Below are 17608 nucleotides of genomic sequence, written 5' to 3'. Positions count from 1 at the left end.
TTTGGACGTCTGTATTCCAGCTTCTTCATAATTTAGTCAATGATCGGTCAATTTCTGTCTGTAGACTTATTTGGAAATTCTTCACTCCCCTCCTGAATCTGTCTCACCCTCCCAGACACTGTTAAACCCTGTCAGACTAATTCCCCTCCCCCGACCCTGCCTCACCCTCACAGACACTGTTAAACCCTGTCAGACTAATTCCCCTCCCCCCAACCCTGTCCCACCCTCCGAGTCACTGTTAAACCCTGTCAGACTAATTCCCCTCCCCTCCTGACCCTGTCCCACCCTCCCAGACACTGTTAAACCCTGTCAGACTAATTCCCCTCCCCTCCTGACCCTTTCCCACACTCCCAGACATTGATAAACCCTGTCAGACTAATTCCTCTCCCCTCCTGACCCTGTCCCACCCTCCCAGACACTGTTAAACCCTGTCAGACTAATTCCCCTCCCCTCCTGACCCTGTCCCACCCTCCCAGACAGTGTTAAACCCTGTCAGACTAATTCCCTCCACTCCTGTCCCTGTCCCACCCTCCTAATCACTGTTAAACCCTGTCAGTCTCATTTCACTCCCATCCTGACCCTGTCTCACTGACTTTAAAACTTGACAGACTAATTTCAACCATCTCCTGCCCTTGTCTCACTCCCTCGATAATGTTACAACCTGCCAGTCCACTTTCACTCCCCTCCTGACCCTGTCACACCCTCCCAGACACTGTTAAACCCTGTCAGACTAATTCCCCTCCCCTCCTGGCCCTGGCCCACCCTCCCAGACACTGTTAAACCCTGTCAGACTAATTTCACTCCCCTCCCCATCCTGAAGAGATTGCCTCATGTCTGTCCATTTCTGACCTTGTGGGTTTCCTGAGCTCCACTACATGTTATTCCCGGAGCTTCATTGCGGAATAATGGGATCCTCCTGTTCAGTGTGCACATGGTCATCAACGTCCATCCTTCCACATCACAGCAGACACACAGAATTACAGCTCATTGCTCACACCAAGTTGTTTCAGGATTGAGATTGACTTTTCCTGAAAATGTGTTTCCACAGGTTGAACAGTGGATCCCAGATCCGCACGTGGATCCTGATTCTGCAAGTGGGACCCTCTCAAGTTGTGTTTCCATCCCGTCTCAGAAATGTGAGCAGTGTCACCGCCAGAGGGATCTTCACGGATGGTTCCTCCCTCACACTTTCTCATCTTCACTGTCTTCAGTGGGTCAGTGGTTGAGCTGAAATGTAGCAATGTCCTGAACTCCCTCTGAGCGAGGTTTGTCTTGTAGGACGTGAATCATTTCTGCACTTCATGCAACGAAATTTTAACTTTTATGTTATAGTCTCTATGAATTTTGTTACGGTCTTATTGTTAGATTGATATCTCTCTCATTATTTAACTTCTACTCTTCTATTTTTATTCTCATCTGTTTTAAGCTGAACTGATCTGTTTTGCACTTTACGTAAACAGCGTGATCAAATGTGAACTTTTATGTAAACTTCCTTTATTTTATTTGTTCACAATCATGTATTTATTGCAGCAAACATCTGTCATTATTTATCATCAACAATTAACTGCAGATACTGATCATTGCAGTTGCTAATCAATAAATTATTGCTGATCATTGATTTGTCTGAATTCTTCATTAATGATTTCACAGGAAAGGGTTAATTCATTCACTCTGCAGACTGTGGATCTTGGAATCAGCAGGGTTTGAGCTTCAGTTCAGTGTGAACTGGGAGGGGGTTATGACCATGTAACTCCCCAGGAAGCCTTCCCCAAACCAAGCAGGATGTACACAGTAAAAACCGACAGCACTGTACATGCTGTAAATCAGAAACAACAATGGAAATGGCTGGAAAAGCTCAGCAGGTCTGGCAGCATCTGTGCAGAGAAATCAGAGTTACCGTTTCAGGTCTGGTGACCCTTCCTCAGAACTGGTCTGATTTCTTTGATTTCTCTTGACAGATGCTGCCAGACCTGCTGAGCTTTTCCAGCAATCTCTGTTTTTGTTCAGGATGTACAAAGTGATGTTTATTTAATGTGTGTGTTTCAGAGTTGGATGGTTGATAATGTCCGGGAGTGTTCATTCCCTGGGGTGGGGGAAGGTGGGGGAGGTGTGGGAGGGGGAGCGGTGGTGGGATGCGTCCTTTCGGAAGGATCTGAATGAGTGTGAAGAGAGGGCCAGGCAGCTGCTGGGAATCAGGAATACTTCACTGACTGGTGACCCAGCAGCTATTGGAGGGAGGAAAGGGTAGGCTTAGCAGGGGGAGGGGGGAGGTGGGCGGGGAGTCAGTGTCAGCAGCTGAGGCTCTGTCTCACTCCCCTCTGTGACCCGGGGCTCAGTGCCTCCTCCAGGTCCCCTGTCCACTCCCTCGGCTGCTGTAACACCCACCACTCCCCCCTAGACGCACACACACACATATACACACATCGAGACACACATACAGAGACACATACTCAGCGACACACACACACACACACATACACCGAGAGACCATATATCCAATGCTAACATCTGTCAGAAAAAAACATTGACAACAAATACTCACACCTCAGTGAGTGATGTTTGTGTCATGCAGTGGGTTTTGAGTTTTATTGGCGAAACTCTAAGAAAAACATAAGTGGTCCTGTGATGATGGCAAGTCAGTGTTTATAATATAAAATTTGCATTTCACAAATGATATCTCTTTTTGTTTAAAATACATTAAATGTATCAACTATCATCTGCAGTTAACACTTAATTACTATATACAGTTCACAAAAAATATTCCTCAACAAAACTGCTCCTTGCAGCCTGTCCCACTTTCCCCTGAAGCCGTCCCACCTGGTGTGGGCACAAGTTGGTGATCTTGGTTGTTTGAGTGAAAGCTGCTTCTTGTTCCTGCCCCAGTACCACTGGCCCTCCTCAGGACTGAGCTTGGACATTGGTTCACAGTCTCATGACAAATTAGACAAGAACTTTCCGGTGTGGTTTATGTGACCAACACAACACTGCACACTTCTCACATCAGTTCATCCCCATGTCTTTGTTACAGCTCTCACCTTGTCAGGATCAGGGTGAAGTCCTCTCACTATCGAACATTTCCCGTGCACTCGACTTCAGTTTCCCTTCACCTCTTCCTTTTTCAGCTTCCGCTTCATCTGTCAGGACCCCTCCGCAGTCACATTACGTTTTAATCAGAAACTGTGCAATGGCTTCTTTCACTGTCTTTCCACATCTATATATGAGCAGCTAATCCACAATAATATCCACTGTCAGAAGATCTCTGATGTTCTCATGCTGTCTGCTTTGATTGTTGTGGTTCTGCTCGCCGAGCTGGAAGTTTTTGCTGCAAACATTTCGTTCCCTGGCTAGGGAACATTATCAGTGCTGTTGGAGCCTCGTGTGAAGCGCTGCTTTGATGTTTCTTCCGGTATTTATATTGGTTTGTTCTTGCCGCTTCCGGGTGTCAGTTTCAGCTGCAGTGATTTGTATGTGGGGTCCAGGTCGATGTGTCTGTTGATGGATGTTCTTGCCATTTCCGGGTGTCAGTTTCAGCTGTAGTGGTTTGTATATGGTGTCCAGGTCAATGTGTCTGTTGATGGAGTTTGGGGATGAATGCCATGCTTCTAGGAATTCTCTGATGATGTTCCCTAGCCAGGGAACGAAACGTTTGCAGCAAAAACTTCCAGTTCGGCGAACAGAACCACAACAACGGATACCCGAGCTACAAATCTTCAATCAGATTTTAAACTGATGATGTTCCCTAGCCAGGGAACGAAACGTTTGCAGCAAAAACTTCCAGCTCGGCGAGCAGAACCACAACAACGGATACCCGAGCTACAAATCTTCAATCAGATTTTAAACTGATGATGTTCCCTAGCCAGGGAACGAAACGTTTGCAGCAAAAACTTCCAGCTCGGCGAGCAGAACCACAACAACGGATACCCGAGCTACAAATCTTCAACCAGATGTCTGCTTTGATGCTGTTCTGGAACAATCATTGAAATCCTTTGGATCGATGCAGACTCTCAGATTTCCAGGTGTTTTTTTTCCCCATGGCCGCGATGCTGCAAATGCATTCTGTAGGAGTTGTCCCTTTCTTGATAACTACCTTTTTTTCCACAGCTTGACTATCGGTGGGTGGCACGGTGGCACAGTGGTTAGCACTGCTACCTCACAGTGCCTGAGACCCGGGTTCAATTCCTGCCTCAGGCGACTGACTGTGTGGAGTTTGCACATTTTCCCCATGTCTGCATGAGCACCCTTCGGGTGCTCCAGTTTCCTTCCATAGTCCAAAGTTGTGCAGGTAAGGTGAATTGACCATGCTAAATTGGCCTTAGTGTTAGGTAAGGGGCAAATGGGGCAATGTAGACAAAAAGGTGGGTGGCGGGTCGGTGTGGACTTGTTGGGCCGAAGGGCCTGTTTCCACATTGTAAGTAATCTAATCTATCTTTCCTTTCAGGTTGGACAGGAGGGCAGCTGGATCTCTCCTCAGCAAATGCTGCACTGGTGTCACACTCTCATCCTCTTTGAGATGATATGTGTTGCCAATCTAAGCTTTAGACTTGCTTCAGCTGGGATGAATGGATTGTTACTCAATGTCTACGATCTGGATCTGCTGGTCTTTATTGTGACAATCACATTGGATTTTCAGCTTCATTTGTCCTCTTGGGAAGAGTGAGGTTTCATTAGGTGGTCTCAAATTTACCTTTGATGGATTCATTTTCAGGTCATCAAATAGAGCCACTTCACACTGTGTCTGTGAAGATTATGATGTTGCATGAATCACTGGCGCCTGTCTGACAGTTCACATTCACCTGATGCCCTCCTTCTGCAGTCATCATTCTAACAATAACAAACCATTTGTTACCTTGAGACCCAGTGATGCTGACAGGTTATATGATTTAGAATGACCCGTTTAGAATCACCATCTGACACGTCTCCAGCAATAATCAGTTTGGGCCTACTTTTCCTCTTTTGAGCTGAAGACTTGTGTTTAAAGTGAATCCGATTCTTGCAGGTTGACCATAAATTCCCCAACACTTGATGTCCTTCCTTTTCTTTGCTGTGTTGTCCTCTACAACATTTACATCCTGTACACTGGGGCTTGATGTTTCTGCTGGCCCTTCAGCAAATGTTTCTTCTTGTTTTTCCCATTATGCTGTTCTTGTTTACCGGGACAGAGTCTCAGCATAATGCAAAACCTTGTCTTTGTCCGTTAATCCTCTCCAGCTTTGATTGACAACCTCAGAGCTTCTGCACATGGCAATAGATTTCTCGAGCAAGTTTCTCCTCTCTCAGAAGCTGCGCTGTCATGGTGGGACCTCTCAAAAGACATTCTTATCTCCAACAAGATTAGCTTCTATTATCCAGACTCTGAGATTCCAGCCAGATACCTCAATGCCATCACCGTACTGATCCATATTCTTTGTCTCCTTCAGGGATCTGATGTCCAGCACAGCTCCGTTCTGTGTAATCAGTAATGGAGTGCTCAAAAAATAGCTTCAAGGCTTTCAAAATGTCTCCAGCCTGATGTTTCTGTCCCCAGTGAGGTCTAGAATGTAGACCAGCTTGTAGCTGGAGCTTGGGCCTGATGGGATGCATCCCAGCATATTCAAGGAAGTAGCCACAGAGATAGTTGATGCATTGAATCTTCTGGAAATTATCCGATTCTGGAAAAATCCCAGAGGATTCGAAATCCGCCACTTTTACTTAAAAAAGAAAGGAAACAAAAAATGATAACTTTTGGCTGGTCAGTTTGATGCCTGTTATTGGGAAAATGAATCTAGAAATAAACAGCATGACCAAGCAGAATCAGCATGGCATTGTGAAGGGGAAATCCTGCCTGAAAAATAAATAGAAATCTTTGAGGAAGGAACAAGCAAGATAGATACAGTGGAAGCAGTGGGTGAACTGTCTGGATTTTTGATAATGGCCCATATATGAGGCTATTTAATAAGATAAGAGCCCATGATGGTGGAGGTAGTATATTAGTATTGATTGAGGATTAGCAAAGGAATTAAAGAGAGAGAGAGTTCCAATAAAGGCAGCATTTTCACAATAGCAGCCTGGAACTAGTGCCACAGGGATCAGTGTTGGGGCCATAACTATTTACAAAAGATATTAATGACATGGAAGAGAAAAGTGAATGTAATACAGTCTGGTTTGAGGATGATACAAAAAGATGTGGGATGGCAAGTGATGAAGATGACATGAAGTGTCTGCAGAGGGATATAAAGAGGTTGACTGAATGGGCCAACACTTGGCAGATGGAATGTACTGTGGGAAAATGTAGGTTATGAACTTTGTCAGGACAAACACAGGGACTGAATATCATTCAAATGGAGAAAGCCACAGGAAAGAGGGATTTCAGGGTCTTCAGCCCTGAATCACTAAAAGCCAGTGTTCAGGTTCAGCCGGAAGGCAAATGGAACGTTGGCCTTGACTTCAAAAGGATGGAGTGTAAAAGTAAGGAGGTTTTGTAAAAACTATAGATGGCACTGGTCAGACCCAGTGGGAAGACGGTGACCAGGTTTGGGCCCTTTATCTAAGGAAGGATATCCTGGTAGTGAGGGCAGTCTGAAGAAGGTTCACTCGGCTGCTCCCAGATATGGAGGTTCAGTCTGATGGGGAGAGCTGGAGTAGATTAGCCTGTACTCATTGGAACATAGAAACATGAGAGGTGGCCTTTCCCCAGAGGAGGGGAGTCCAAAACTAGAGGATAGAGGGATAAGAGGGGAAAGATTTAAAGGGAGCTGAGGGGCCAGTTTTTCACACAAGGAGTGGTGGGTATATGGAACCAGCTGCCAGAGATGTGATAGCGGTGAGTACAATTACATTATTCAAAAGACATTCAGACAGGTACATGGACAGGAAAGGTCGAGGGGAATACAGGACAAACACAGACAAATGGGATTCATCTAGTTTAGGAAATCTGGTGATGGGCATGGGCGAGTTGGGCTGAAGGGTTTGTTTCCATGCTATATGTTTCTACAACTCTCTCTGACTCTAGGCCTTTTTAAAATTTTTTTATTTCAAAACTATACTTTATTCATAAAATATTTTGATAATCTGTACAATTGGTTATGCCATATATACGTAAACTTTCCATTTTTGGCATACAGAGACAGTAATCATTCGTACATACAGGTCGGTACGACTACTATCCACATATTTAGGCGTGGGCCCCCTGATCTTCTTTAGACAGGCAGATGTTACACGGTGGTCTTTCCCCACCACGCCTTGGCAGTAGCTGCCCCAAGCTTCAGCGCGTCCCTCAACATATAGTCCGGGACCTTGGAATGTGCCAGTCTGCAACACTCAGTCGGGATCAACTCCTTCAGCTGGAAGATCAACAGGTTTCGGACCACCCAGAGAGCGTCCTTCACCGAGTTGATGATCCTCCAGGCACAGTTGATGTTCGTCTCAGTGTGCGTCCCGAAGAACAGGCCATAGAGCACGGAGTCCCGCGTCACGGCGCTGCTCGGGACGAACCTCGACAAACACCACTGCATTCCTCTCCAGACTTCTTCTGCATAGGCACATTCCAGAAGGAGGTGTGTGACAGTCTCTTCCCCCCCGCAGCCGCTTTGAGGGCAGCGTGCGGTGCGGCTGAGAGTCCGGGCGTGCATAAAGGATCTCACAGGCAGAGCCCTTCTCACCACCAGCCAAGCCATGTCTTGGTGCTTGTTGGAAAGTTCTGGCAATGAGGCATTCTGCCAAATGGCTTTGACAGTCTGCTCAGGGAACCGCTCGATAGGATCCGCACTCTCCTTTTCCCGAAGGGTCTCGAGGACACTACGCGCTGACCACTTCCTGATGGACTTGTGGTCAAAGGTGTTTTTCTTCATAAACTTCTCCATGAAGGACAGGTGATACGGAACGGTCCAACTACTCGGAGTGTTCCGCTGCAGCGAGGCCAGGCCCATCCTTCACAACACCGGGGACAGGTAGAACCTCAGTACGTAGTGACACTTGGTGTTTGCGTACCGGGGATCTATGCACATCTTGATGCAGCCACACACAAAGGTGGCCATCAGGGTGAGGGTGGCATTGGGTGTGTTTTTTCCCCCATTGCCCAGATCTTTGTACAGCGAGTCCCTTCGGACCCGGTCCAGCTTTGACCTCCATATAAACTGGAAGATGGCCCGGGTGACTGCAGCGGCACAGGTTCTGGGAATAGGCCGGACCTGTGCCACGTACAACAGCAATGATAGTGCCTCACACCTGATGACCAGGATTTTTCCCGCGATGGAGAGCGACTGTAGCTTCCATCTGCCCAGTTTCTGCCTCACTTTGCTAATACACTCCTCCCATGACTTGGCGCACACCCCAGCCCCCCCTAACCAAATACCCAGGACCTTCAGGTGTTCGGGCCTGATGGTGAAGGGGATCGAGGATTGGTCGGCCCCGTTCCCGAAGAGCATGGCCTCGCTCTTGCCTCGGTTTACCTTGGCCCCTGAGGCCCGTTCGAACTGGTCACAAATGCACATGAGTCTGCGCATGGACAGCGGGTCCGAGCAGAAAACGGCGACGTCATCCATGTGTAGGGAGGGCTTAACCTGCAGGCCCCCGCTGCCAGGAATAGTCACCCCTCTCAGGCTCACATCCTTCCTGATGGACTCGGCAAATGGCAAGGCAGGAGAGAGAGGGCAGGCCTGCCTGACTCCAGATCTGACTGGGAAGCTATCTGATTCCCGCCCATTGATTGAGACTGCACTGACTCTAGGCCTGCACTAGAAGTAACTCTCAGACCATGGGCCCTTCAGGACCTCACTCTGGAGCTCAGGGACACCTGGTACTGCCTTACATCAGCCAGGATAAACAGTATCTTCCATACCCAGACAGACTGACCTTAATACATAACGCTGGATACAGGGAGAAATGTACAAGTTTAAACGGACGCAAAGAGGGATGCATCCACCCGGATAGAGATGAGAGTTCAGGGTCTCACATGGCCAGCTTTTATAATTGGATAGGGATCACTGTCCTTTCTAATGAAGAGTGGGAGCGGGGCTGTCGGATGGAGAATGAGGATTTCCCTCCCATTTCAGCTGCAGCACACGGTCTGTGCTTTCACCTCCTGGAGCGATCCCCGTTCCTGATGTGGGCAGCGTCTCAAACCTGCAGCTCTTGGTGTCAAACCCCTGTGTGTCTGCCTTTCAGTCTCCCGGTAACTGGTGACACTCTCACGGTTTCACATTTAATTGGGTGTTTTTTTCTGATACGAACCAATCATTCCCCTCTCTGTTTGAGTTGGAGGAAGTGATCAAATTTCCGTCCAACTTGGAGAATGGACTCACTACAGACGTTTTTCTTTGTCAAATCCAGTCCATTATCAGCAGCTTTTACCCCAATCCGTTTTTGATGGGAATAGGGAGAGTGGATTCCCAGAATGTTGCTGATCCTTCTCTCCCTCTCCCTGTGCTTTTCCCGGGTCTCTCCCGGTAAGTACAGAATTCAGCTTTCCATTCTCTCTCTCTCTCTGTGTCTGGGGTGAATGTGAGTCTCTTGGGGAGAGTTTGAAATGGGGGATGTTTGATCAGCCCCCTGTTATACAGCCAGCCTGATCTTTTACACATTGAAGGCAGCACAGTCTGGGAGACTCTGATGGGATTTGTGTCCAGGTCTCCTGACAGCAGGATGTAGAAACCCCGAGATCAGAGAAACTCCGAGCAAATGGGAAATGGTTCCAATGGAGAATTTTAATTTTCACATCGATTGGGAGAAGCCAAACAGCTTCATCATTCCTGGTCTAAAGTCTTGTAAATACTGCGGGGAGGAGAAGGAGACTCCATGTCTAACCCAGCCCAGGCTCAGGGATCCCTGATGGAGGGGACTCAGCAAGTCTGAGCCTATAGTGCTTCTCCCAGGACCGAGGCAAGTGGGCCACCCTCCTCCACCACACTCACCAAATCAATTCAAAATAGTTTTTATTTAATGTTTTGCTGGAATGCTGCGGGTTTGAAGTATTGGATTACTGTCAAAAGCAGGAAGAGGAAACCTCCCAAGGGACCCAAAGCCACCCAGAGAAGGTGGAAGCGACACCTACATGATGAGGACACAGGCAGCTCTTCCGATGGTGAGGACGGGCGCAAGAAGGATCGCCACCAGAGAAAGAGACAGAGCGCCGTGGGGAGAAAGGAGGGCAGCACCGCCCAGGAAGGGAAAGACGATCCCTCTGTGGGGATGGGTAAAGGCCTTCCCCGACCCGGTGAGAACCAAGAGGTACCCACCGGCCCACAGCTCCAGGTAACTGGGAGCAGCGGTCCTGTGACAGCCCCGCTGTCAGATGGAGAACTGGATGGTGCGGACCCTGGGCCCGACACAAAGACACCAGAGCGGGGACATGGCTCCAGCGTGGAGCCGGACAGCTACCTCAGCCCTGGGAGGGTCCAGCAGTTTGTCGTCACCACGGGGATGCACACAGCTACCCCAGAGGGGCAAGACCAGCAGCAAATGGACACTGTTAACCTTGTAAATTGTTAAAATGGGGTTTAAAATTGCCAGCATCAATGTGCGTAGCATTAAATCGGCTACGCGATGTGTTTCTACGATGGCCTTCCTGGCCAGGGTTAAAGCCGACGTCTTGTTTCTGCAGGAGTGTGGGATACCGCACCTCAGCAGCTACAGGAGATGGTCAAGCCTGTGGCCCCATGGGCCGTCAGTTTGGTCAGGGGGCAACGATAGCCGCGCCTCCGGCCTGAGTATCCTGTTGCGAGGAGGCAACTTCACCATCTCCGAGGTTAAGGAGGTGGTGAGCGGGCGCCTCCTCATCGCCGACGTTATGTACAAGAATGCTCCCCTGAGACTGATCAATGTGTACGCCCCAGTGGGTAAGAGTGAACGGTTGGCCGTCCTGCAGCAGCTTCCACTGTTGCTGGCTACGTCCAGGCCGGTCATTCTGGCCGGAGACTTCAACTGTATCATTGATGCAGATGGACGATCCGGCGGGGGGGACAGTAAACTGGACGCCATGTCCAGAGCCCTGATGGACACGGTAAAAGATGCCAAGCTGCACGACGTCTTCAGCACCCCTGCAGACGGAGCGCAGCGTAGATACACCAGGTCACGGGCAGACGGGTCTATCCGCTCAAGGATTGATTACCTGTTTGTGTCCCGAACGCTCTCGGTCAGATCCACCAACGTCAAGCCGGTGTTCTTCTCTGACCACTGCCTCCTACTGGCCGACTGTCACCTACAGGACGAGCAGTGGGCGGGTAAGGGAACGTGGAAGCTGAAAACTAAGCTGTTGTCCCCGGAAAACATCGAGGAGCTCAAGAGGGACTACGCAAGTTGGAGAACCGTGAAGCCCCTCTGGTGGAAAACAGTTAAAGGGAACATCAAGAGGTTCTTCATCCTCAAAGATGTTCAGGAGGCGAGAGAGAGGCGGGGAAAACTGTCCCAGCTCCAGGAAAGTATGCAGAACCTGCTCCTGCTGCAGACGATGGGGGTCAATGTCACGGAGGACCTCAAGGAGGTGAAGGGCCAGAAAGCCTCACTCTTTTCCTCGGAGGCTTCCAAGATAATCTTCCGGTCCAGGGTCCGCTCGGTGGAGCAGGACGAGACGTGCTCACGTTTCTTCTTCCAGAAGGTGCACAAAGAGAGCTCTGTGCTCAGCAGCCTGAAGGAAGAAGACGGCTCGATAATGTCATCTCAGGCTGATGTCATGAGGATCAGTAAATCCTTCTATGCCAGTCTGTATGAAGCGAAGCCGACCGACAGCGCTGTCTTCCATTCGTTCCTGTCCTCTATGATGGAGGTCTTAGACGACAGAACACACGAGAGGCTGGACCATCCGCTATCTCTGGACGAGCTGACCAAGGCCCTCGAGTCCTTCGAAAAGAATAAAACTCCCGGAACCGACGGCTTACCGGTCGAGCTGTATTCCGCTCTGTGGGACTTGATTGGCCAGGACCTGCTGGAGGTGTATGTCAGTATGCTTCAGGTGGGTACCATGAGCGAATCCATGAGGAAAGGCATCATCACCCTCATCTACAAGCGGAAGGGGGAGAGGGAGGAACTCAAAAATTGGAGACCAATCTCACTGTTGAATGCAGATGACAAAATCCTGTCAAAGGTCATCGCCAACCAGGTCAGGTCTGCTCTGGGGTCGGTGATTCACCCTGACCAAACCTGTGCTGTGCCAGGCAGGAAGATCGCTGAGAGTCTCGCACTCCTCAGGGATACGATCGCCTACGTGCAGGACAGAGGGTTGGACGCCTGCCTGATCAGCCTGGACCAGGAGAAAGCCTTTGACAGGATATCACACAGGTATATGAGAGATGTTCTCTCCAAAATGGGCTTTGGGGAGGGAATCTGCAATTGGATCAGACTGCTCTACACCAACATTGTCAGTGCAGTCTCAATCAATGGGTGGGAATCAGATAGCTTCCCAGTCAGATCTGGAGTCAGGCAGGGCTTCCCTCTCTCTCCTGCCTTGTTTGTGTGCTGCATAGAGCCATTTGCCAAGTCCATCAGGAAGGATGTGAGCCTGAGAGGGGTGACTATTCCTGGCAGCAGGGGCCTGCAGGTTAAGGCCTCCCTGTACATGGATGACGTCGCCGTTTTTGCTCGGATCCGCTGTCCGTGCACAGACTCATGTGCATATGTGACCAGTTCGAACGGGCCTCTGGGGCCAAGGTAAACCGAGGCAAGAGCGAGGCCATGCTCTTCGGGAACTGGGCTGACGAATCCTTGATCCCCTTCACCGTCAGGACCGACCACCTGAAGGTGCTGGGTATTTGGTTCGGGGGTGCTGGGGCGTGCGCCAAGTCTTGGGAGGAGCGTATCAGTAAAGTGAGGCAGAAACTGGGCAGATGGAAGCTACGGTCGCTCTCCATCGCGGGAAAAAACCTGGTCATCAGGTGTGAGGCACTGTCATTGCTGTTACACGTCATTGCCTATTCCCAGAACCTGTGCCGCTGCAGTCACCCGGGCCATCTTCCAGTTCATATGGAGTTCAAAGATGGACCGGGTCCGAAGGGACTCGCTGTACAAAGATCTGGGCAAAGGGGAAAAAATACACCCAATGCCACCCTCACCCTGATGGCCACCTTTGTGTGTGGCTGCATCAAGCTGTGCATGGATCCCCGGTACGCAAACACCAAGTGTCACTACGTACTGAGGTTCTACCTGTCCCCGGTGTTGTGAAGGATGGGCCTGGCCTCGCTGCCACGGGACGCTCCGAGTAGTTGGACCGTTTCATACCACCTGTCCTTTCTGGAGAAGTTTATGAAGAAAAACACCTTTTGACCACAAGTCCATCAGGAAGTGGTCAGCACGTAGTGTCCTTGAGATCTTTCGGGAAAAGGAGAGGACGGATCCTATCGAGTGGTTCCCTGAGCAGACTGTCAAAGCCATTTGGCAGAATGCCTCATCACCAGAACTTTCCAACAAGCACCAAGACATGGCTTGGCTGGTGATGAGAAGGGCTCTGCCTGTGAGATCATTTATGCACGTCCGGACTCTCAGCCGCACCGCACGCTGCCCTCGAAGCGACTGTGGGGGAGACGAGACTGTCACACACCTCCTTCTGGAATGTGCCTATGCAGAGGAAGTCTGGAGAGGAATGCAGTGGTGTTTGTCGAGGTTCGTCCCGAGCAGCGCCGTGACACGGGACTCCGTGCTCTACGGCCTGTTCCCCGGGATGCACACCGAGACGAACATCAACTGCGCCTGGAGGATCATCAACTCGGTGAAGGACGCTCTCTGGGTGGTCCAAACTTGTTGGTCTTTCAGCTGAAGGAGTTGACCCCGACTGAGTGTTGCAGACTGGCACATTCCAAGGTCCAGGACTACGTGTTGAGGGACGCGTTGAAGCCTGGGGCAGCTTCCGCCAAGGCGCGGTGGGGAAAGACCACTGTGTAACATCTGCCTGCCTCAGAAGAACAGGGGGCCCATGCAGTCATTTGGGCTCTGCTGACGCCTCAGCTAAATATATGGGCATATGATTGATAAATGTACAGACCTGTGTATAAAAATGATAAATTCTGATCTCTGTATGTAAATGCTTACGTATGTATGGCATGACCAACTGTACAGACCATCAAATTATTTTATGAATAAAGTATATTTTTGAAATAAAAACAAGTAATTAGTGGTTTAGTACTAAATTTATACACTTCAGTCTCCTGTAAAAATGACTAGGGGGAAAGGAGCCCCTCCCCAGCTGCAGTAGAGGCGTCCGCAGCTGCCCGGGGGACTTAACTACGGTGGCAAGCCTCGCGAAAATAATCTCCAAACTCGATGCGAAGATGGATGCTTTCATAGAAGAGTCCCGAAGTCGGTGGAATTCATTCTCGGCTGCGCTATAAAAGCACGGCCGTGACATCGAAGAAATCGAGCTCCGAGTCGGAGGGGCGGAGCTAAAGGCCGCGACCTCCGAGGCCATTGCAGAGTCGGCTGTGGATCGTGTCCGGACTCTTGAGCAGTGAGTCCGGACCTTAGATAATCACGTTGATGACCTCGAGAATCGAGGTCGTCGAAAAAATATTCGTTTGCTGGGCCTTCCCGAACAGGCATAAGGCCAGCTTATAAGGTTGCTTGAATAGTGGCTTCCGCAGTTATTGAATCTGGAGGCTGGATCAGGCCAGGTTAGGGTAGAATAGGCCTACCAGGTTACAATACACGGGCCCGGCCTGAACCAGTGCCCCAGCCCGGTCCTGTTCCAGCTGCAGAGCTATTAGGTGAGGCAGATTCTCTTGGAAGCCTCCAGAAATCTTGGGAATGATCCACAAGCCATGACTCATAAAGGATCCACGATTATGTCATTTCAGGATTTTTCCCAGCTTTGGTCCGAAAGAGGAAGGCGTTTGATGAAGCAAAAAAGTGTTTAAGGGATTTAAACATTCAATACTCCTTGCGCTGCCCAGCTATACTACGCTATAGCCGTGAAGGGTCCGTGTTTAACTTCGGATCACCGGAGAAGGCCAAGGAACTTCTGGACTCTCTGGGACAAATTATAAGAGTTAATCAATGTTGTTTTGCTCTATCCCACCCCGGTTTTAGCCAGAGAGGTGTGGGTTGGGTGGGATGGGGAGGGGGTGGTGAATAGGGTACTCACTGCTAGTTCTAGTTCAGTAGTATGCTTGAATTTTCTTTATCCTATCGTGGGGTGCCTGTGTCAAGGGTGGAGCACTGGTTGGGAGAGGTTATGATGGGTGTTTTGGAAAGGAAGTGATGCCCCCTAGGAATAAGGGGGAAGATCTCCATTTAAATACTTCTATACTTTTTTTTACTATTGAGAAATAGTTTTTTCAAATTGTATCGATTTGAATGTACTAAAGAGCTTTTATTTTTGTGAATTTTATATGTTCTATGCTTGTGATGTTTTGGATAAATACAGGTTTTGTTGTGATCTGATGCTAACACATTCCGAGCAGGTAAATCACTGCTCAATTTATGTGTTATCCGTGAGGTTTTTTTTTCTCTTGAATAATGTAAGAATTTTACTGATACACTCTGGTTAGTTGTAAGTTAGATGAGTAGTTAGTTGAGTTTTTTGTCTTTTTTTTTCTCTTGGTATTTCTTTTTTCTTGTCTGATAGATTTTGGTTATCATTTATTTAAGATTTAACTGTATATCAATGTTTATACTTGGGTCTTTTTTTTTAGTTTTCTTTTGTAAACTTGTGAAAAAAAACCCAGCCCAGGCCCAGCTGTGATGCCCTCATGGTTGAATAGGCCGGGTTATCTCAGACACCAACATCCTACTGGCCGTGTATAAAGTGCTGATTAAAAAGCTCAGTGAAGGACAGTGGGGATCCTGCTCGGGATTGTCCATCTCCCTGTTTGACAGAGAGACTGTTCACACAGTGACTGTCCCCCATGGTCTCACACTTCATCCTCCCAAATATTCCTGTTTCTCTTCATTTCAATCTGGATTCACTCACCCCACACCTTTCCTGGTTATGGATAAACCTACCCTCGGATTATCCTGAATTCCTCACTCCAGATGGACCATGGGCAGGAGAGTCCTTTCAATATTTTTCTTCCATTTATGCCAAGTTCCTGTTCCAGGTTAGTGATTTTCTGTTTAATATCCAATCCCTGGATTGTGTCCCAGCCTCTCCCTGTGTCCACACTGATTCTATCGAGTATCCGAGTGACCCTGACTCTGTGTTTACTCCCTGTTCTGAGAGGCTGCAGCAGCTAATTCTGACCCAGTTGAATCTGATTCTATTGATTATATCAGACAGGATTCTGACAGTGTTATAATTTGGTGGATTATTGGAGATTGTCACTGTGTGGATGGGCCTCACTTTGACCAGCTGAAAGTCTGTGTAATTGTTTTCAGCCTGACCTTTACAGATATAACAAGTTGAAAGTGATTTTGAGGGCAATCTCTCACATTAGTGATGTCCCTGGGATCTGTGATGTGATTCTGGTTTTGTGGCCCAGGTTATTAATATGATGTTTATTTTCGTGTTGTGTAACTTCCTGCTTTCATTGTTTGCTTTATAGGGACTAATGTAATCACTGTGATTTACACAGTTGTTTCTGGAATTAAGGATTTTCCTGAGATTACAAACAGTGCAACGGTCAATGGAGTTATAACAGCTTCTCGTGACAGTAAAACCCAACAGTGCATCCCCAGACAGCAGTTCATGGCAGAATCCTTCAATGTGAATTTCTGGGATTATCTCACAGATCGGGTAAAAATACGTGCAAACATAGCAAAGGAAACAATGAGTGCAGTAATGAAGAGGACAAACCAGACATCTGGTAAGATGTGGCTGATTGAATTTCTCTATTGGTTGTCCCCTTTCATCCTTTCATCATAAAACCTCATTCATTCCCCAACACTGGCATTTGGGTCCCGGGGCTGGGAGAGATGTAATAGGCCTCGATGCTTCCCTTATCTCTGTGAGCCTTTTCCACCCACAGTGCACCACCAACATTCACCCCGCTTCTTCATATCTTTTGAGCGCCCGAAATAGGAAATTGTAGACACGGTGCAGTCAAAATGTTTTCCATAGGTTTAACAAAATTTTTTTTTATTTCAAAAATATACTTTATTCATAAAATAATTTGATGGTCTGTACATTTGGTCATGCCGTACATATGTCAACATTTACATACACAGCTCAGAAATTATCATTGTTACATACAGGTCTGTGCCTTTCTCATTCATATGTCCATATAATTAACTGAGGCGCCAACATAGCCCAAACGACTGCATGGGGCCCCTGTTCTTCTTTAGACAGGCAGATGTTACATGGTGGTCTTTCCCCACCGCGCCTTGGCGGCAGCTGCCCCAAGCTTCAGCGCGTCTCTCAACACGTAGTCCTGGACGTTGGAATGTGCCAGTCTGCAACACTCAGTCAGGGTTAACTCCTTCAGCTGAAAGATCAACAGGTTTCGGACCACCCAGAGAGCGTCCTTCACCGAGTTGATGATCCCCCAGACACAGTTGATGTTCGTCTCGGTGTGCGTCCCGGGGAACAGGCTATAGAGCACGGAGTCCCGCGTCACGGCGCTGCTCGAGACGAACCTCGACAAACACCACTGCATTCCTCTCCAGACTTCCTCTGCATAGGCACATTCCAGAAGGAGGTGTGTGACAGTCTCTTCCCCCCCCAGATTTTGTACTCCATTCGTCTATTTGCAAAGCCCATTGAAATCTCAGCATT

General features: G+C 48.5%; 1 protein-coding gene across 1 annotated transcript in view; it reads left to right on the top strand.

Annotated features, from left to right (window-relative positions):
* Nucleotides 1–17608, top strand: part of LOC132832634 (uncharacterized) — a 59831-nt gene that overhangs the window by 17280 nt on the left and 24943 nt on the right. The window contains exon 7 of the mRNA XM_060850715.1: nucleotides 16440–16700. Coding sequence (XP_060706698.1) covers nucleotides 16440–16700 — 261 coding nt within the window. The remainder of the gene's footprint in view (nucleotides 1–16439; nucleotides 16701–17608) is intronic.

The sequence above is a fragment of the Hemiscyllium ocellatum genome, chromosome 35 (assembly GCF_020745735.1).
Source record: "Hemiscyllium ocellatum isolate sHemOce1 chromosome 35, sHemOce1.pat.X.cur, whole genome shotgun sequence".
Classification (NCBI taxonomy): domain Eukaryota; kingdom Metazoa; phylum Chordata; class Chondrichthyes; order Orectolobiformes; family Hemiscylliidae; genus Hemiscyllium; species Hemiscyllium ocellatum.
The sequence above is the reverse complement of the archived record's forward strand: the minus strand, read 5'-3'. Positions and strand labels throughout refer to the sequence as shown.